The sequence below is a fragment of the Lichtheimia ornata genome (assembly GCF_029851405.1).
Source record: "Lichtheimia ornata isolate CBS 291.66 chromosome Unknown scaffold00017, whole genome shotgun sequence".
In the NCBI taxonomy this organism is placed as follows: Eukaryota; Fungi; Mucoromycota; class Mucoromycetes; order Mucorales; family Lichtheimiaceae; genus Lichtheimia; species Lichtheimia ornata.
This window is the reverse complement of record NW_026695337.1, coordinates 154,541-174,567: the sequence shown is the minus strand read 5'-3', so window position 1 is coordinate 174,567 and position 20,027 is coordinate 154,541. Positions and strand designations below refer to the sequence as shown.

The 20,027-nt window shown below is 43.3% G+C and overlaps 7 protein-coding genes across 7 annotated transcripts; 3 read left to right on the top strand and 4 right to left on the bottom strand.

Moving 5' to 3' along the window:
* Positions 1-381: 381 nt before the first annotated feature.
* On the top strand, positions 382-1,766 carry O0I10_004587 (enolase; the record flags this gene model as incomplete). Its single annotated transcript, XM_058484644.1, has 2 exons — positions 382-565; positions 637-1,766. The coding sequence occupies 2 exons, from the start codon at positions 382-384 to the stop codon at positions 1,764-1,766; spliced, it is 1,314 nt and encodes a 437-aa protein (XP_058344521.1).
* A 140-nt stretch (positions 1,767-1,906) lies between these two features.
* Positions 1,907-3,082, bottom strand: O0I10_004586 (uncharacterized protein; the record flags this gene model as incomplete). Its single annotated transcript, XM_058484643.1, has 5 exons — positions 1,907-2,289; positions 2,348-2,541; positions 2,605-2,820; positions 2,889-2,965; positions 3,026-3,082. The coding sequence occupies 5 exons, from the start codon at positions 3,080-3,082 to the stop codon at positions 1,907-1,909; spliced, it is 927 nt and encodes a 308-aa protein (XP_058344520.1).
* Positions 3,083-3,275: 193 nt separating this feature from the next.
* Positions 3,276-5,062, bottom strand: O0I10_004585 (uncharacterized protein; the record flags this gene model as incomplete). Its single annotated transcript, XM_058484642.1, has 6 exons — positions 3,276-3,662; positions 3,723-4,227; positions 4,282-4,436; positions 4,505-4,594; positions 4,655-4,751; positions 4,842-5,062. The coding sequence occupies 6 exons, from the start codon at positions 5,060-5,062 to the stop codon at positions 3,276-3,278; spliced, it is 1,455 nt and encodes a 484-aa protein (XP_058344519.1).
* A 1,126-nt stretch (positions 5,063-6,188) lies between these two features.
* On the bottom strand, positions 6,189-8,587 carry O0I10_004584 (uncharacterized protein; the record flags this gene model as incomplete). Its single annotated transcript, XM_058484641.1, has 12 exons — positions 6,189-6,269; positions 6,332-6,430; positions 6,487-6,626; positions 6,686-7,228; positions 7,288-7,504; positions 7,574-7,654; positions 7,712-7,821; positions 7,884-8,016; positions 8,075-8,179; positions 8,235-8,310; positions 8,386-8,473; positions 8,560-8,587. 12 exons carry the CDS (start codon positions 8,585-8,587, stop codon positions 6,189-6,191), a joined length of 1,701 nt encoding a protein of 566 aa, XP_058344518.1.
* Positions 8,588-10,024: 1,437 nt separating this feature from the next.
* Positions 10,025-11,842, top strand: O0I10_004583 (uncharacterized protein; the record flags this gene model as incomplete). Its single annotated transcript, XM_058484640.1, has 8 exons — positions 10,025-10,073; positions 10,152-10,256; positions 10,344-10,444; positions 10,507-10,630; positions 10,726-11,015; positions 11,068-11,179; positions 11,237-11,405; positions 11,470-11,842. 8 exons carry the CDS (start codon positions 10,025-10,027, stop codon positions 11,840-11,842), a joined length of 1,323 nt encoding a protein of 440 aa, XP_058344517.1.
* A 947-nt stretch (positions 11,843-12,789) lies between these two features.
* On the top strand, positions 12,790-15,956 carry O0I10_004582 (uncharacterized protein; the record flags this gene model as incomplete). The annotated part of the gene is made up of 9 exons (XM_058484639.1): positions 12,790-13,139; positions 13,199-13,283; positions 13,336-14,071; positions 14,130-14,550; positions 14,607-14,854; positions 14,911-15,091; positions 15,150-15,361; positions 15,415-15,618; positions 15,673-15,956. 9 exons carry the CDS (start codon positions 12,790-12,792, stop codon positions 15,954-15,956), a joined length of 2,721 nt encoding a protein of 906 aa, XP_058344516.1.
* Positions 15,957-16,323: 367 nt separating this feature from the next.
* O0I10_004581 (uncharacterized protein) lies at positions 16,324-17,492 on the bottom strand (the record flags this gene model as incomplete). Its single annotated transcript, XM_058484638.1, has 4 exons — positions 16,324-16,458; positions 16,519-16,838; positions 16,902-17,305; positions 17,371-17,492. 4 exons carry the CDS (start codon positions 17,490-17,492, stop codon positions 16,324-16,326), a joined length of 981 nt encoding a protein of 326 aa, XP_058344515.1.
* Between the last annotated feature and the right edge of the window lie 2,535 nt (positions 17,493-20,027).

Sequence of the window (20,027 nt, the reverse complement as noted above, 5' to 3'; positions counted from 1 at the left end):
TTGTAATCCAAAGGTGATGACGATAAAACTACCACCGGTGAATGGCTTGAGCCTGCAAGATGGTCCTTGAGTGCTACGTGGTGTGATTTTGTCCTTGAAGAATACCATTTCTCAAAGGTTACTAAAACCTTGGTGTGGTTAGTAGTAAAACAAAGAAACCTCAAAAGCCTATTTAAGTTTTGCCCTTGTGGTGGGAGACTTTTATTGCAGTCGACATTCGCTGAGACTTTCCATGATAGAGCATAGTCATTTTTGCTCTTACTAGCTAGAGCCAGGGTGCTACATCAAGGGTACCTCAATGACCAAAAAATCACACTCTATGACTACACCCATGCATATACGTGGTTTTTCTCTCTCTTTTTTTCTTTCACAGCAGCAACCATGGCAACCGTTAGCAACGTTCATGGACGTCAAATCTTTGATTCACGTGGCAACCCCACTGTGGAGGTCGAAGTAACAACTGCCAAAGGCGTTTTTCGTGCAGCTGTGCCTTCTGGTGCATCTACAGGAGTCCACGAAGCGCTTGAACTTCGTGATGGTATCAAAGCCGATTATATGGGCAAGGGTTCGTTGACGTTTTTGACATCTTCGGAACTCCAACATTGGCGTCATCATCCTCACATACGTTATTATTAGGTGTCTTGAAAGCTGTGGAGAACGTCAACAAGATCATTGGGCCCGCATTGATTGAATCCAAACTTTCGGTGGTTGATCAAAAGGCGGTGGATGAAATGATGATCAAACTTGATGGCACCAAAAATAAAAGCAAGCTAGGTGCAAATGCCATTTTGGGCGTGTCACTTGCGGTTGCCAAAGCAGGTGCAGGTGAAAAGAATGTCCCATTGTATGTACATTTGGCTGATCTTGCAGGATCCAAAAAGCCATTTGTGATGCCTGTACCCGCTTTTAATGTGATCAATGGTGGAGAACATGCAGGCAATAAGCTGGCAATGCAAGAATTTATGATCATGCCCACGGGTGCAAAGTCGTTTACGGAAGCGATGAAAATGGGGACCGAAACCTATCACCATCTCAAGAACGTGATAAAGAGTCAATATGGCCAAGATGCTACCAATGTTGGTGATGAAGGCGGGTTTGCTCCTAATATCCAAGATGCCAAAGAGGGCCTTGATTTGCTGGTTACTGCTATTGACAAGGCTGGTTACACAGGCAAGATCAAGATCGGCATGGATGCGGCTGCATCCGAATTCTTCAAAGATGGCAAATACGACTTGGATTTCAAGAACCCCAAATCGGATCCATCATCACATCTCACCGGTAAACAGCTAGGTGATCTATACAAGTCATACGCCGAAAAGTACCCCATCGTTTTGTTTGAAGACCCTTTTGATCAAGATGATTGGGACAATTGGACTCAATTCGAATCGACATGTAAACAAGAACTGGTTGGTGATGATTTATTAGTCACCAATCCCGAACGTATTGCCACTGCTATTGAAAAGAAGGCATGTAATGCCTTGCTCCTCAAGGTGAATCAAATTGGTTCGCTCACTGAAAGCATTCAAGCTGCCAAGGATGCCCAAAATGCAGGATGGGGTGTCATGGTTTCTCATCGCTCGGGTGAAACAGAAGATACTACCATTGGTGATCTCGTTGTTGGTCTACGCACAGGGCATATTAAGACAGGTGCTCCTTGTCGCTCAGAGCGTCTCGCTAAATACAATCAAATGTTACGCATTGAAGAACAGCTTGGTGGTAGCTCTTTATATGCAGGCGAAAACTTTCACAAAGCTCATGATATGTAACCATCTTTCGATGAAGGAGCAGATGATGAATGTCTTTTTTATAAACAAGGATGAATAATGATTGTAATTCAGAGGAGGAATGATGCCAGTGGATTGTTATTGCTATTGTGTGTTTGGTAGGAATGAGGGGTATGTTGTTACTATTTCTTGCTGCGCTTCGCATCCTTCTTTTCCAATTTCTTTGCCATAGCCTTCATCTTGAGACCAATGCGTGATCCAAGGTGCTTTTCCCAATCGTCCTTCACTTTGCGATACAACATCATCGTAAATCGAGCGTCTTCAACGGAAGAATGGCTGCCCTTTTGGATATCGATATTCAACACCTTTTCAACAAGCATTCGAAGACCAGGCGTCCTTCCCTTGGCAAGTTCCTTGAAAGGCTTGTATCGAGAAGTATCACGAATCATGAGCTTGGGATGGGGAAGCATAAGTACTTCCAAATCGTTGTACACGGCATGACCAACAAGGATTCGATCTTTGATAATGTCGTTCACCAATTTTTGTGCTTCTTGGAACGTTATAGCTAAAGAAGGACATGTTAGACCAATCCTTTTCCTTTCAACGTGTGTTCCCATTCTTACCATCTTTGAGATGTTTTGGTTCGATACCACTCACAAAGGTACGATAATCCGTCACTCGTTCCATAGGCTTGACATACGTATCCAATAGCACCGCACCATGATAATTGACCAAACTCACACGTGCTAGTGCAGATGCAATGCCGCCTTCACCGACACCCACCATTTCACAATCGATCGCCACAAACTTGCCCATTCTACACAAATACACATGTCGATGAGCATTTACTTGCATGATCCCATGATTGAATATAACATACTTTGCTTTGTCGCCTTCAACAGAATTCATCTGCTTCACCATAGCTTCTTTCAGTGTCGCCTTGGTCATCTGAGTGCCATCCACCGTCTTCGTCTTTGTGACACCATACGCCTTTGCGAATGATTCATCGTCGATATCCTCGCCGAACCATAGCTCCTCCTTATTGACTTGCTTCTTTGTTGGCTGCTGTGCGCTAGACTTTTCACTAGACTTCTCGCTAGATAACAAATGAGAATAAAGCATTGGTCAATAAGCTACTCACTTTTGGCATTGTATTATACTCACGATGTCTTTTTGGATCGCTTCGATCGATGCTGTGCATTGTCGTTGTTGGATTTACGCTTCTTCGTTTGCTGCACTGCCTATAGAAAGGTTGAATACGAGTCCTCTACCATGGATCGGTTGCTGTTATGAATCCTTACCCCAGCATTGAGAAGCTGTTTCCAATTGGAGCTCGGGGCGACTGACTTGTTCTTCATAAGGAACTGAAGGAGGAGACAAAGGAGCTGGGACTAGTGGCTTGTGAAACAGACATTCTTTAAAGACAAAGAGAACACATATGAATGATGGTGGATTCGAAAAATATATAAAAGTGATGAATGTACAATATGTGTGGTGGGGTTCATTATATACATAAAGGATGAGAAGGAGAGTTTTCTAAATGCTATTTGCTTAACATTCAACCTCTTGTTGGTTCTTTCGTCGACCCAGCAGGGTTGCATTGTCCATGTTGAGCTCAAATACAGGCTTTGTCTTTTGGAATCGAATTGAGTTGCTAGGCATTTCGGATGATGCCATTTTGCTGTGTTGTGCCATATCTTCGTATGCACATCGAGGATTCGAGGCATTCATACCGTCACTTTCATCTTCCATAAGTTGACGACGACGATCCTTGCGACGAGGTGTGCGTTCTTCAGCCATACGATGGACGGCGTATGATACATCAAAGACTTGCTTCATTGATGACAAGCCTACATCGCGTCTAAAATCGGGTGTACCTGGAGCTGGGCTAAGAAGAGGTGTCTGCACACGCTCAACAGCAGGTGTAACCACATTTTTCTACATGATACAAACAAAAGTTAGTGCCAAATTGAGATAGGTATCATAGCAATCACATACGTTGAGTATCCATGGATGATTGAGGAATTGATCAATGGTGTATCGTTGTTTTGGATCGATGCAAAGAAGGTTTCGTACCAGATCCTTGGCTTGTTCAGAAATAGGATCCCACCATGGGCTGAGAAAAGTGTATTGACCACGTGCAACCTTTTCTGTCAAAACGGGAATGCTTTCATCGAAAAACGGTGGGAAGCCACAAAGGAATGTGTATAGCACACATCCAAGTGCCCACATGTCCACCGACTTGGAATATCGTTCATCCTTAACGATTTCAGGTGCTGTGTAGCCAACCGTGCCGCATGGTGTTTTGGTCTGTTGATCCCATACAACTTTGCTTAAGCCAAAGTCGGCGATTTTTACTCGTCCGATAGTACCCGCGCCCACGCCTTCAATGAATTCGCCCTCGTCCACCTTATCTTCGTCACCAGGGTATAATGGTTGTGGTGTGCTGACTCGAGGTACATGTGGAATTGGCTCAAACAACAAGTTCTCGGGTTTGATATCGCTATAGGATACGCATCAATAAAAGGTAAACTTGATTTTAAATTACAACGCTTACCGATGTACTACGCCTCGCTCTTCATGCAAGTATCGGATACCTTCAGCTACCTGACGAATGCAATGTCGAGCAAGGTCTTCGCTAAAGTAGGTAAGGCGTACAATTTGATGAAACAATTCACCACCCTCACAGAATTCCATGACCAAATAATAGTGCTGTTACAGATGCAATCCATAGTTAAGCTTAATTTCATTCTCTTTACGTGTGATGCATGTTACTTTACCTCTTTTGTTTCCATAAAGCTCTTTAGCTGCACCACGGTTGGATGACGTGCAGTACGCATGATTTGAACTTCTTTAAGGACATTGGCTCGCTACAACGAAAGATAAGTCATCCATGTATATACGTATACCAAACGCATTCGTTTGCTTACTTGGTGAGGGCTCAATTCAAATTTGCGCACAATCTTGATAGCTACCCACTCTTGGGTTTCACGATCCATTGCCTTGTAAACATTGGAAAACGCACCACTAATGAAGGCACATACACAAATACAAACACGCGTGTGCACAAGGTCAGTACACAAAAACTATTCTTGCTTCCAAGAAAAGGACACTCACTCGCCCAATTTGTCGGATAGTTGGTATCGTTGCTGGATATGTTCATGAGGCGACCCATTGTTGGTTTTTTCATTGTTGGTAGCTTTTCTTTCTTTTATGAGACGCTCGACAGCTTCCAATCGATCAGGGCCTAGTTGTTGCTGTTGCACCTTGCGTTCTGTTGATGACGACTGTGACGCACGACGTCCATTACGAATGAGGTTTTTTAATTGATCAAACATGTGTTTGGGTGTGTATGTGAAGAGTGTGGAAGAAGAAAAAGAAACTTTTGTATGGCTGATGCTTTTATATAATGAGCCTGTGTCATCGTCATGTCGTCGTTGTGTAGCCCGGCTTTTAGGGTTGGGTAGCAACCAATACCCATTTAGTAACCATGACATCAGTTGAGCCGATACGTGCACTTGGGCTCCGATTCAATGCAAAATTTACGTCTGAAAGGCATAAACCAAAAGACATTGGTTATACTATCCACCTACACCACGTGCATTACTGTATGCGCAATATTCAGACTAAAAGGGCCTACTTTTTTCATCCACATCAAGGCATGTAGTCTGATGTAAGCAGGGAGATGATGAACGGGATTGCGTTGCTATGTTGTCATCTTCCCGTCACACCAGCCCTAAAATAAAATAAAGCCAAGTTGTGGCGGCAAAGAGCCAAAAAAGCACAAGCTGCTAAGCTTTGTCCCACATTGCCGATAGCAACGCTTTCGGAAAGATGCCTGCATTTTATCACAATCCGAGGAATAGATTACGATGATGATAGCATGCGTGTGCTGCATATGGCTCTTCATAGTAAAAAGTCGACAAGGTCAATCAACAGCATTTACCCCCTATTTGTCCGTTGAATGCTTTCCCGTTTTCATCTCCATTTGCTGCAGTCTTTATTTCAAAGCTAACCAACGATGGTGATGATCAGAGGCCGATGCGGGGATATAGGCTTTTCTACTATTTAATCTCTCACAGACAAGGAGCGAAAAAGTAGCTGACTCGCTCGTCTTATTACAGGGATTACACGTGCGTAATAAAAGAACGACATTGTTAACCGATGAACATTATGTAGACGTCACTTTAGGGAAACCTTGTGTAGGAGATTGTCAACAAATGAAAAAAGCTGTATTTTGTTTCAACATCAACATGCATTTCTTGCCGTAGGAAAGCAAGCAGCGTGGTGATGGTAGAGGAATCCATTACGGCTTCTTGATCGGATGCATAGAGTACCCAATGCATAAATGCGACATCTACACTATGATGGTTTGCTACTAAAGCTACTTTTGGGCTACGTGATATGAAAGAGAAATGAAAAGCACAAAGTCCCTAATCTACAACAGCCATTTATTGATTTCTATCAGGCGTGATAATCTCCTGATTGCTCCATATCCACACCAAATTGTTGGTAAGTGACCTTGTACCGCAATCGTAGAGGTTCCTAGTGTTCTTCCCATTTAATAAACCATTCGTTGCCCACTCAGCACTCAGCTTCTCTTTTACCTTGTTTGGGTTACTCAGGATAATGTTTTGCATCACTGACTTGGTTGACTTTGGAGGTACCATATCCGAGGATTGAGCTTCCATCTTCAGTTGCATCGACTATAACAGCATCCGGTGAGGAAATAGAACGAAACCAAACTTCCATTATTACTTACCCTTGGTGCTGCCAATCGCAACATCATATTCTCCATAGGTGCTGTAGATTGGTTGGAAAAGTAAGCCTTCATTCGCCAAATGGTGTCGAGTTGCACAATATCCAAAGTGATTTGCAAGCCATTCTTATTGGTCAATTCAACTAGAAAGAAAAAGACAATGAATACAAAGAACCATCTTTTGTATGCTCTTTATACTTACTAGGCTCATGTTTAATCGCGTTGCTGCTAGCATTGTCTGCTACGTTCTCTTGGCTCGTGTTGAATGGTTGCTCACGAATGCTTCCAGAGGCACTTGGTGTACCCAAAGATGATGAAGATAGAGTTGGCGAAACTGCAGGAGGTGGTGGCAAAGCCTGCAAGCCAAAAGGTGATGGTGACGATGAGGTAGCAGGTGGATTCGAGGATAGGAAGGCAAGCGGATCGAGCGATTGTTGCTGAGCTGGTTGTTGTTGTTGTTGTTGTTGTTGCTGAGGTGGGGATATTGATGCACTTTGTCCAAAAATGTCGCTGAGCTCATCAAGGACGTTTCCTTTGGATGTAGTGCTTGCAGGGGCTTGTTGACCGGTCGAAGGTTCATCATCCAAATCGATCAAACTGATAGCCTGACGAGGTGCTTCTGCTTCATCGGTCTGCTTTGGAGGTTTACCGCTGATCTCATATTGCGTGTCGTAAATTCCCTTTTGTATATCAGCAAACTTGGCCATTGAATTGTTGATCATGTCGTTCAATGTAAGCAAATTCTCTACCATGGTCCATCAATATCAATGGATACGAACGAACATTCACCATAATGAGCCTTACCAATCTTTTCAGTATCCTCCTCTTCTTGGATCATCTTTTGGATCTTGGGTTGTGCACCAGCACTTGAATTCCTCAGTTCAACTAGGGTCTCGTTGCGATTGATTTGCTCTCCAGGTTTGACGTTTTCAAGCATCTCGTATAGCAAAATGACCTTTTCTTGAATCTTGTGCAGCTCCTCCTCAAATTTCTGCTGATAGTTTGGCTTTTGTCGTTGATCCTGTCAATCGATTATAAATGAATGAACAGCCCTTTTATATACGATGATCTCCTCCTCTTCGATACTTACATAGCCTGTCATCACTTTCATGAGCTGATTGGCTTCCACCAAATCCTGTGGTCGTCCTCGACGAATCAATTCTTGCAATTTCTGATACACCATCATGAGTAAAGCAAAGCATTATCACAAGTATCCAATGTTCCTTACCGCTGATTGTGCTACACGATCCTCTTCCTCAAGTTCTTCTGCTGATTTGAGTGATTGTGAAGGTGCCAATGCCGCAACTGAAGCATCTTTGAGTTCTGGGAATCGATAGCCTAGCCAAGAATATGGTTCAGTATACACGCTTTGTAGCTCTCCCATCAAGCTGTTTTCATACCTTTAAATCGCAACAAACGATACATGTCTTTGATATGGATTAAGTCGTCTTTGTGTCGTGACATATCTGCAAGAGCCACCTTCCACTCTTTGATCATGTATAGAATACGTTGAATGGCAGGGTTAGGGAAGGGCTATGAAAGGAAGCAATGTAAGCATTCAATGGTTTTCAATCTCGAATGTAATATTTACCGCAGGACGTTCAGGGAACTTGCGTACGAGCTCATTCAAGAATTCCTTCGTGGCAACTTGTAAATGGAAAGGATATCCGCAGTTTTTGACACAATTATCCAGCAGCTGAATGACTATTCAGTTAGACATAGCTCACAATCAAATCTCGTTCATTACATACCGTAAGTGCAAGCATGGATTGATTCAAATTTCGGCTGTTGACCAGGCGTACAATGGCCGTGGCGGCTTCTCGAGGGCTATGGTACGTGTGAGAGTGGCACGTGAGCAAGTGCTTACCCAACGGCAAGACGGCAAGTACAGAGATGACTTACGCGTTTCCCTGCTTCTTGTTGATCATTTCACAAATCTCGAGGTTCAAAGCGAGGTCTGGTTCGTAGCGTGCAACGCTGCATGCTTCCTCTGTCAAGTCGTAAATAGAACATTCCGGCACATGAGTGTGAGAAGCGTGCCCAATTCACTTTGACCCCTCCTCATATTCCATTTACCAATGAACTCTACAATTGGCCCAGCCATGCTCGAAGAGAAGCTTATGCAAACGACGTTGAGGTATAAGAGAGCAAGTGAAGAAGGACAAAAAGATGTCGTAACAAAGATGAAGGTCTTCTTGGGAAGAGGGAGGGAGCTTGGCGGGCTTGGTGTATCAAGCGCACGCACTCGTTATCCATTTCAGAAAGCGAAACGTGATTGGCTATTCAAGTTGCTTGGTAATGCTTCCGTTGTTCACCCTTGGATCTTATCGTAAGCAACATCATGGATACGGGATACTTTTACACACACATTCATGTTATTAGATACATGCATCCAGAAGCTTGCTTTAATGCAGTTCGTGAAACCATGCTATTGAGTGTTGAATTAGCGCACGACTATGCTCATTGGTTGCTGGGCACTGTACATGCATCTTCTTAGACGTACATGTAAAGCATAGAAATAAAGATGTGATCATAATAATGATAGCATCCTTACCTTTGTCATATCATTATGGTAAACAACAATGAGAGTAAACCTACAGCATGGAAATTAACGATAAGCTGCTTTTTCAACTTGGATGTATCTTGGAAGCGGCTGATGGCATTTTCTTAAGTATTGCGCGTTTTACTTCAATGCTCAAGGACAGTACATGCGATTATAGACTTCAAGCTATAGCTCAACGTATTGCATGGATCGATCTTATGTCAAGCATCGTATGTCATCCTTCTAGGGGGGGAGTAGTATGTGCATTAGAATAAAGAATTGATGGTCTACTGTGCAAGCATCCGCGAGATCAGCCCTAGAAGGATCGGGTCGACCTTGGTGAAGCTTCGCAAAGGATCACTTATGGTCTCCTCTGAAAATTAGTATTACGAGCGCGTACACATATTCAAGTAGCAGATACAAGACCAAAAATTGGGTTCTCTGTTTTGTGGTCAAGGAGCCTATTTGGCTAACAGAGCTACCGAGCGAGTCATCAGCACAAGAAGTAGATATTTATTTCGGGCAACTCATTTTTGAATGGTGTCAATCGACTATGGATGTGGTATACTCAGCTAAGCAGATGATGTATGATGCAGATAGGCCTTTTCATGCAGCATTCCGAAAGATATTACGAGTAATATACTACCATGCATGTTGGGGTTATCAAAAGCTCTTCTTCCCAGTACATCCATACACTTTACTTTGATAACAGAGCAAGTTGAGAGGAGTGGATGAAGTTCAACTTGATTTATTGATGGGATTTTATATGACAAGTGAGCAGGTAAAGTTTAATCTTGTGGCAGCCAACAATCATGTAGCTGGGGGGTAGAAGCATAGCAACTATCAAAGCCAAATATAGCTGAGGTGGTTGTCGGCGATGCCCGGGTTGACCCGGTTGAAGCCGTCACGAATAACCTCCTCCCGTCATTTTGCAAGCAATTCCCGTCGTTTTTTCTTTGGTCGCTTGTTGAACACATCCCTACACACACCACCACCACCATGCATCGGTTCATTGCACGCTTGCCTTCTACCAAAACATGTGCCGCTGGTAAACAACAACACCCACCCACCACCACCATTAGACGCGCAATGACAGTAATGCTGAACCCTGTTTTGTTTTATGCAGGCTTTCACTCGGCCGCTTCGCGTGCAGCCATCAGCCGTTTCAACATGCCTGCCATGAGTCCCACAATGACTGAGGGCACTATTCACCAATGGAAAGTCAAAGAAGGCAAGCATAGCAACAATGATAAGATTCGATGTGGATATCTTTATTGATGGGGGAAATTTGATGTGACACACACACACACAATTACAGGTGAAAGCTTCTCTGCTGGTGATATCCTTCTCGAACTCGAAACCGATAAAGCTCAAATTGATGTCGACGCTCCTGAGGATGGTATTCTTGCAAAGATCATTGTAGGTTATCAAAAAGATCTTGGATGTGACACAACGTTGTATTGACACTATTTGGCAACTAGTTGAAAGATGGCGAGAAGGCTGCTGTCAATCAACCCATTGCACTTTTGGCCGAGGAAGGTGACGATATCTCGAATGTTGAAATGCCTGCTGAAGAGTCATCATCCGCTCCTGAACAACCAAAGGGTAAGTGTAGATGAATTTCTTTTTTTGGGGAGGGAGATGATGAATGGGGCATAGACTGATACGATTGTCGCCGATCGCATCATTGTTCATTACAGCTGAAGAGCCCAAGCCAGCAGCAGCAGCAGCAGTACCACCTACACCATCAACCCCCATGGATCATCATGAACTCGATACCAGCAAATTGAAGAAGCCACTTTCTCCTGCTGTTATCTCGCTTGTACTTAAGCATCACATCAAAGATCTTGGCGCCATCAAAGCATCCGGTCCCGGTGGTCGTATCTTGAAGGGTGATGTCCTTGCTCATCTTGGATTGATTCCGTACAAACCTGCTCCTCCTTTCAGAACTTCCATTGCTCCTCCCAGAGAAGAAATTGTGTTCGCCAAGGTATGTGTTATACGGAACATGTGTGTATAAAAGTGCTGACAACAATTTTTAGCCTGCAGCCAAGGAGGGTGCTGCTGCCCCCAAGGAAGAAAAGCCTCTTCCTAACTTCATCAGCAAGACTGTGGCAGTGGATGATTTGTTGGCATTGCGTCGTGCTTTGAATGGTATGTATATATATATGTTGAACGAGGATCATGAATAGGTCACTAACAGCGTATTAGAATCAAACCGTACCAATGTCAGCGTAAACGACTTTATTGCCAAGGCAGCAACTCGTGCTCTTCAAGATGTCGTTAGCTCTCCCAAGGTCTCTTCCTCCCCCTCAAAGGGTATTGTGTACAACACCGATGCTTCCTCCTTCTCAGATGCCTATAAGGGTGGATCCTTCAAGTAAGTATTGTGGCAAGTGAGATAACTTTAAAGATATCATTGGGCTTACATTTTTTATTTGCAGGATCTTCCACTTGTCCCCTCCTACTTACGACTTCATTACTGATTCCTACGAAACCTCCAAGCCTTACGAATTGAATGTGAGCGCTAGCCAACGTGTTGAAAGCGGACAAGCACCCAAATCGCAGGACGAAGAGATGGTTGATCTTATTGGTTTCCTTGGTGGAGAGGCACCAAAGAAGGAGGCTCCACGAGCAATTGGTTTAACAACAAAGAACGCTCAAATTGATTTCAGTGCACAACCAAAGGTTTCCCACCAAGTTGAAATCAAGTTGCAAGACAGCGTCCCTGGCAAGATCTTGAATGACCAAAAGGCAGCCACTTTCCTCGACCGTGTAGAATATTATGTTAGAAATCCTAGCGAATTGACCGCTTGATCCAACTATCCAATCAGTATAAAATAATTTCATCATTTTCCGCCATGCTATTGTGTTTGCGTGACAACATTTGGAATCTATATAGGATGCATTGGACATGATGGGGGTATTCGAATAGGTATTGTTGGTGGAACAATGGGCCTGTTGTTGGTATATGCGCTCTTCAATCTGGCTATTGAATATGTGAGATGATGAGCATCTTTGAATCTCTTTGCATCCACCACCCACCACCATGCTGGATAAATAGCTCTCTGCCAATGGGATATTTTCCCGGAGAGTTTGTAAGTTTCGAGACAATGAAATGGTCTCATGGTTATAATTCAAGCACTTGAACCCCACAAAGAACCAGGATGCTATCCAATACAAATCATTTACCATGATCATGATGATATCGAATGCTCATTCGCAATCATATATGGGCTGTACCGAGAAAAGAGATGATGCGACAGCTAAACTAACGATACGTGGATTTGAGAACAATGTAGATGATGTTTGAGCACCACAGGCTGAAAAGTAACACTTAAACCATGTAGTTTATATAATAATGAAGATGCTATTATGGTACGGCTAAAACATTCTACATATTACGAAGAGAAAGAAGGATGAAATGGGTTTAACCGTTGAATGAAACGCTGTGTGTAACTACGGAAAGTCTGCCCGCCAAGCATTATTCAATGCCAGTCGCTGTTCCAGCACCCCACATTTCATTGAGTCCTTTGAATACCCAGGAATTAGACAATAAAGGATGATGTTGATGGCGATGATGCATATACCTTATTGACTATTGTCAAGCATTAATCCATTTATGATAATGCATTGATGTTATTGGGATGGGTTACACTTGAAATGCTTCTCACACAGCGCTGATTTCCTTTGGAGATGTTGATCAACACTAGCCTTTACCCCGCTTTTTCCCTTGACAAAACTTAAGGAACTCGATTCTTCCCATGGATCCTTCAACACCTCGCATTGCAATGCAACCCATTCGTCCGCTACCTCCAATGTTACCAGCACAGACTCCCGATTATCAGTCTCCAACATCCCAAGTCGAATCTCCTTCTACTCTTCCTCCACCACCTCCACAGCAACTACAACAACCACAACAACCATCCTCGTCACCCAACAAGAGCCGACCTACTAAGCGACAAAAGGTCTCACTCGCTTGTCAAGAATGCCGTGATAGGAAGATCAAATGTGATGGTGCTCGTCCAACTTGTGGTCCATGCCTCAAAAAGAAAAAGCCTGAAGGGACTTGTGTATATGAGCCTGAACGTGCAAGACGAGGTGTCAAAAGCCAGTAAGAAGATGAACAACGATTTATGTATATAGTCAAACGATGATTGACACAAGATTTAGGTATGTTCAATTACTAGAGAACAAGGTTCGAGAATTGGAAAATGCAATGAGACAAGATAAGGGTGGATCTCTTTCGGTTGAGAAGGTTTGTATTGAATTACTTGGTTTATGCATAAGCTCACATGACGACGATTTAGAATCCTAGTCTCTCCATCAACAATTTGACGTCTCCAAGCAACCCACCAACCCCGCTACCACCCACGCCCACACAACATGAGCAGCAAACATCATCAATGCCACCTGATTCTACTTCACATCAGGATATCTTACTTGATGGCAGCATCACACTTCATCCAGCAACCTCCTTGCCCAATGATTTGAATCCTACTATACGCAATAGTGCACCAGAAAGTAATGTCCGTGGCAGCTATACAAGCGAACAATGGAATTCACCATCAGTGACAGCACCTTCACCACCACAATCACAATCTTTATTACGAGATACACCTGAAGTGGATGCAATGGGTGCCTTCACAGGCTCTTTTGAAAGAAGCGACAATAATGATGGAGATGGGAATCGACAAGGATACTTCGGCTCATCAAGTGCAATGAGCTTCATGCGACAAGTACGTGAAGTGATTGATAAAAAGACGACATCCTCGCCTGACGATCATCATGAACAACATCGACGACATTCCAGGCAGTATTCATTAAGCTCCAAATCATCTCGCAATACATCTTCAGCCGATGGCGCCGGGAATCATGCACCTGCAAGAAGCTATTCTATATGTCACGATTACGTTTTGCCACCACGTAAAGTCGCCGACAGCTTGGTCAAGAGCTATTGGACATACGTTCATACGCTTTATCCCTTTTTACATAAGCCGTCATTCATGAGAACGTATTCAAGGCTGTGGGAATGTTCCGAAGATGGTAAGACGCCCAATGATGATATTGGCTGATGGCAATTTGATTAATGAATAGCGACTAGGTGTATCCGATCGAGACACTGGCTTTGAATATGAATCGGAATCGGATCCACTATTTCAATGTATTCTCAACCTTGTATTTGCATTGGGATGTCAACTCTCTCCTGAAATCGGTGAAACGGAACGTGAATCTTCAGCTGATGTATTCTTTCAACGATCCAAGAAATTGCTTCATTTTGACATCCTGGACGAAGGAAACATGAAGGTTGTTCAAGCACTATTACTCATGGGTCAATACCTTCAATGCACAAAGATGCCAGCACGATGTTGGATTGTGGTGGGACTAGCAACACGTGTTGCTCAAGGATTGGGGTTACACCGAGACCTGCATGAATGCGATCGTGGAACGAGTCGAGGTCATTCACAACAACTTGAATCACAAATGCGAAAGCGTCTTTGGGGTGGATGCATCGTTCTTGATAGGTACATAATAGCTTGCATCTATGCCAGGAGATTCGCTAATTCCCAATTTATTTCAGAGTCATCTCCATGGCTTATGGACGACCTTTCATGATACCAGTTACCCAAGATCTCAACCTTCCTCAAGTGATCGATGATGAACTTCTCACTTCTTATCCGGATACGCCAGCCGAACAGCCTCACGACAAGCCGAGCCACATGTCCTTTTTTGTACATACGTTGGAACTATATGAGATCATGGGTGAAATCTTGACAACATTGTACTCAAATAGTACAAAACGCTCTTCAGGAGAAGGAAGTGCTTCTGGTAAGTGGCAGCATCGCATTGTCAGGTTTTTTGTTAACATGTGCTTTTCATCATAGATCGAGCAGCTAATCTGAATGGTGTGATAAAGTTTGAAATGGCATTACAATCATGGGAGCGGGCTCTTCCATGGTTTCTTCGATTAAGGACCTATACCAAGGATGCGATCTACGGCTCACTAAACCCTGACATCATACATGACCGCATTTTGATACGACAAAACAACGTATTACGAGCAAGGTAATTGTTGACAATGGATATCCACTAAACTTACACGTATGCTGATTGAAGTTGTTAGATATCTACACACATGCATCTTGCTGTATCGGCCTGTATTTGCATACTTTTTTGCATCCGAAGAATCGAATCATTCGGGAGATGATAGTGGCTTGCAAAAGTCGCTCTTTTTGCAAAGTTCAACAACGTGTGTCAATGCAGCTCAAGAACTCGTTGATGTGATCCATCGTAACATACGCGAACTATTACCAGCATGGTGGTACAACATGTTTTGTAAGCTATATGGATTGTATTTAGGGAATGTGTTCTTAACAATTGTCTACTAGATCTGTACACCTCAGCTACAGTGCTGTTGATGGCAAGGTTGTTCCCCACAATCAAGCAAGCGATTGGTGAAGATCACCTAATCAAAAGCTGGACAAGATGTCTCGAGTGCCTTTCCCAATATCAATCATACAGCGGATCAGCGCAATGCTGCTATCAATCTTTAAGTGAATTGGACAAGATGGCTTTTCAGAGCCCTGATGATGGTAAGCATCAATTGGACTTCAATGAAAGAGAAGCGTTAAGTATTGGAGACATAGATCAAGCCAACAAGGGGATGTCAAGTATTCAAATACTGGGAACCTTGCCTGGAAACATCACCACAACAACTGAATCTAATGACACCATACGACGTGAAAATGAGTTGACAATCAATCAATCTGATCCTGCAACGGTAACACAAGAACAAACCAATGGCTGGGACTTTGGATTGCAAGACATGTCTTGGCTTGGGCGTTTACCTGTTTACACTGATCTCGAGCCTGGATTGCAGTTTAATCAATGGATGGGTCGGTTCTGCACAGATGTAAATAACTTATTTTAGACCACCATGTAATGTATATGTAGTATAGGATGAATCGTTGTTAAGACCATTTGATTTCTTTCACTGCTTCCATTCCTCAAATACAGTAATAATATCAGTATATGCATCATGCTTTTGTATTACATGCAAATGATCAATGCAATTAGTCGTATCTATTGCCGCCAAACAATCATAACCAACGATGTATCATAATACAATGAGCGGAAGTGATTTTGGTATCGTCACAAACTTCGAATCAATGCTCATGCATTTTCCTTTCCTTCACTAAAACCATAACCAGCCCATGGATTTCCCATCCCAGACAACAACTCTTGCGGAGAAGCACATTTAATTGGGTTATAGTGACAACAAAAGTAAATGATGTATTCTAGCTGCTGACTTTCCGCCGTCTGATAAGCATGGATGTGTAAAACAAAAGGGTGAGATAGGTCGCTACTCGATCTTTTATCATGTACATGATCCCTTGATTGAAAAATCCTTTCGTGATCTGTGCTTGCATACCCTATTTGAAATATGACATCAGTGACACGTGAAAATTTTCGAAAGCATGCACATAACACACCTTGTATAGACCGCGTGGACCATCCCGATGAATCACATGTTTCATAAGGCCAAGCATCCCTTGTTGTTTACCCATATCTCCTCCATTATCGGCTGCTTTCCCTTTACCTTTGGGATCCTCTGCTACCATGCTTGTGCGAACAAAGATGAAAGGATAGGTGACCATGGTTGCTACGGTTTTAGCCAATGCGGATACGAGAAACACCTCCAAGGAACTGAGAGCAGTCTTGTGGTACATGGTCAAATAGAAGGCTTTCACCTTTTCAAACACAAAGTAGGTGATAGAAGGGTTCGATACAAGTAACATGGATGCCCGATAACCTACCGAAATCGATGATGTCAATTTCATGCAAGTCCATCCATGCTCATCCTTTATCTCCTTACCAGTCCAAAAGCCACGAATACCCTTTTCTCGGTAGATATCTTGAGCAATCTCAACGAAGCTCTTTTTGTTGTCCTTGCCAGCTGTTTGTAAACGGGTGGTGACATTGGATACAGGCGTGGTGAAGAATCGCGAGATCAATGCTGCTTCAGCGCCAAGGAAAAGCTCTTGGGCGACATTGAGCTGTGCGCGTTTACCCATATTGGTGTTGAGCTTTTCTTGTATGTTGCGAAGTGCCGAGTAGCAGTAAAAGTACACAAAGCTCGAAAGGACAGTAGCAAGAGTGTCGGCTCCCAATCCTGCATAAAGCGCCTGAAGACCACCTTCCTTTTGATATATGCTGATCATCATATCAAGTATGCCCCGTTTCTGTTGTCTATTATCAAGCTGTAGCCGGGTGGTTGATCTGATTACGAGGAACGCGAATGAGTTATGCATTGCAACGTGTACTGTTTGATCTCTTGGTCTTACATGTCAAGTGGATAAATGAACAGGTTGGCAATGGTGGAGCCAACTGCACCAGAAACCGCATGACCAACAGGGGGTAGCTTGTAGTCTTCGAAAGATATCTCTCTTGAGGTGTTGGGTGCCATGGATATTGTTGGGGGGTTGAACAAAGTGGAGGAGACAAGTGAAAGAGAGAGATAAGAATGAATTACACAGCTTGATTTCCCATTTTGGTAAAACAACGAATCCAAGTAACGTGCGATCAACGCCATTACTCTACAACATGGCTTACCCAACATCGCCAGCCCCACCCAATTAAAGTTGTATTGTGGATAACATAACGGCTATCTCTTTCAGCGCTATGTATGGGATGCTTGAGCTTATGGTGTGGTATGACATGATTTGGGCATTTGATGCAAGATGAAAGACCAAGCCTTTCACAGCAGAAGCGAGTAGCATTTGGATGCGTGAAATGATGATGGTAAAACTTCCATATGAACTCATTAGCTAAATAGATCTTCCAGCCCCACGTATGGTGGTCAATGTTGTCAAGGAATCTATAGGTTGCTCCGTTTTCACTCATGGTGTTCTCAAACAATAATGTAGTAGAAAATTCAGTGGCACAACGCAACTATGGTGTGGATGCGGTTATTGTGGTATGTTACCATCAACCCCCCTTCCTGCTATGGCCGTCAGAAAGGAATTGAGAAGCGGCAATCTGCAAACAACTACTTCTTAGTGCATGATCACTTAATACGCTTTCCCCCAAAACGACTTGTATAGATTCTGATGATATGATGTGAATTTACTTTATGGGCTATTAACGCATGCTAGTATGCAATAAATTGGGTAGTCAACTAAAAGCTGGAATTAAAGAATAGCAAACTGCCTATGATGGAGCTGTGGATGCCTAGTAGTTGGGGTGGTTGAATCTACATGAAGAAACCCCTGCAGTAATAGAAATGGATTCAAAGCATGATTCGAAATCTTGGGAAGACTTGTTCACACAAGCTTTCTTCGACCCCACTGAGCAACCTTGTTCTATAAAGACCCCCAACGTTTGATCGTAGGATTCAGAGATACAAGTGCCTTTGTGTTTTACATATGCTGTAAGCGTGAACATGGACGTAAATATGTGGAGTAGGAGCATCGTTCCCATACAGTGGATTTCGCAACAATGTTGATTGGAAGGAATTGGCTGTTATCTGTCAATGCATGAGCTGTTACTGAATAGCGTATACCGTATCATCCATTGATCCTCCCACTTCTGCATGATAGGCTGTGTTACACAAGTACGCCCCTCTGCATCTTTGGCTCTGTCCGGATCTAGCTAATTGGCAATGAACAGAGACCACTTCTCATATAGCATCACGCTTACAAACATAAAGGTGCCTGTATCTCCGAACTTTACAATGAAACGTGGGGTTTTTATTAGAGCAATGGGCTCGGCTTGGCCAACTGCACCTTGGGTGCCAGTTTCACGATCAAGCTTGCCAATCCCAGATTTCGCAATGTCGCCACCAGCCAAACTGGATCTGGGGGTCGACCTCTTCGTCGACGACGACCAAAAAATATTTTTTGGGCTAGTTGCGACATTGAACGTGAAACTTTCACACAAGGTGCTGTTGGCCAAGCCGAGTCCATTGCTCTAATAAAAACCCCACGTTTCATTGTAAAGTTCGGAGATACAGGCACCTTTATGTTTGTGTGCGTGATGCTATATGACAAGTGGTCTTTGTTCATTGTGAAGTAGCTGGATCCTGGCAGAGCAAAAGATGCAGAGGGACGTGTTTGTGTAACTGGGTTAAAAAGTTTGGACTTCAGGGACCATGCATGACAGGTACGCAACCCTCATTTTCAGGTCATACATTGGCAGCTAATAGCCACTTTTGTGCATCCACAACTTTTGTGCATTCCATTGTAGGTGGACGATTCTCCTTCTCCAGACATTCATTTCCATGATTCAAGTAGGTTGATCCGAGCTGATTTGGTTGAGTTACGGTCGAACAAGGATTAATCAGCTGAGACAGTCGCACGTATGCTGATGTATGGATTGATGTAATCTCTCTTTGACCGTAGTTCAGCCAAATCAGCTCGGATCAAGATAATTGAATCATGAAAATGAATGCCTGGAGCAGGGGCATCGTTCCCATGCAGTGGATCTCGCAACAATGATGACTGGATAAAAGTGGCCGGTAGCTAGCAATACATGCCTGTTCCTAGATGATCCATAAAGTAATTATACATTGACCCTTTCATTCATGCAAACGTATGTGTGTTACACAACACGACCCTCTGCATCTTTGGCTCTCCAGAGTCTAGCTACTTTACATTAAACAAAGACCACTTGTCATATAGTATCACGCTTACAAACATAAAGGTGCCTGTATCTCCAAACTTTACAATCAAATACAGGGTTTTTAATAGAGCAATGGGCTCGGCTTGGCCAACAGCACCTTGTGTGAAAGTTTCACGTTCATCGTGGCCAATCCCAGATTTCGCAATGTCGCTACCAGCCAAACTGGATCCGGGGCTCAACCGCTTTCGTTATAGGGAGGCTTGATTTGCCTCGATTTTTATTGGGAGTATGTCGAGGAGTGATACCCCAAAGATGATACAGCAATGTGAAAGTAAAGAAGACTAACTGAGAAGAGAAATAGATCAAACCGGATCATTGTGAC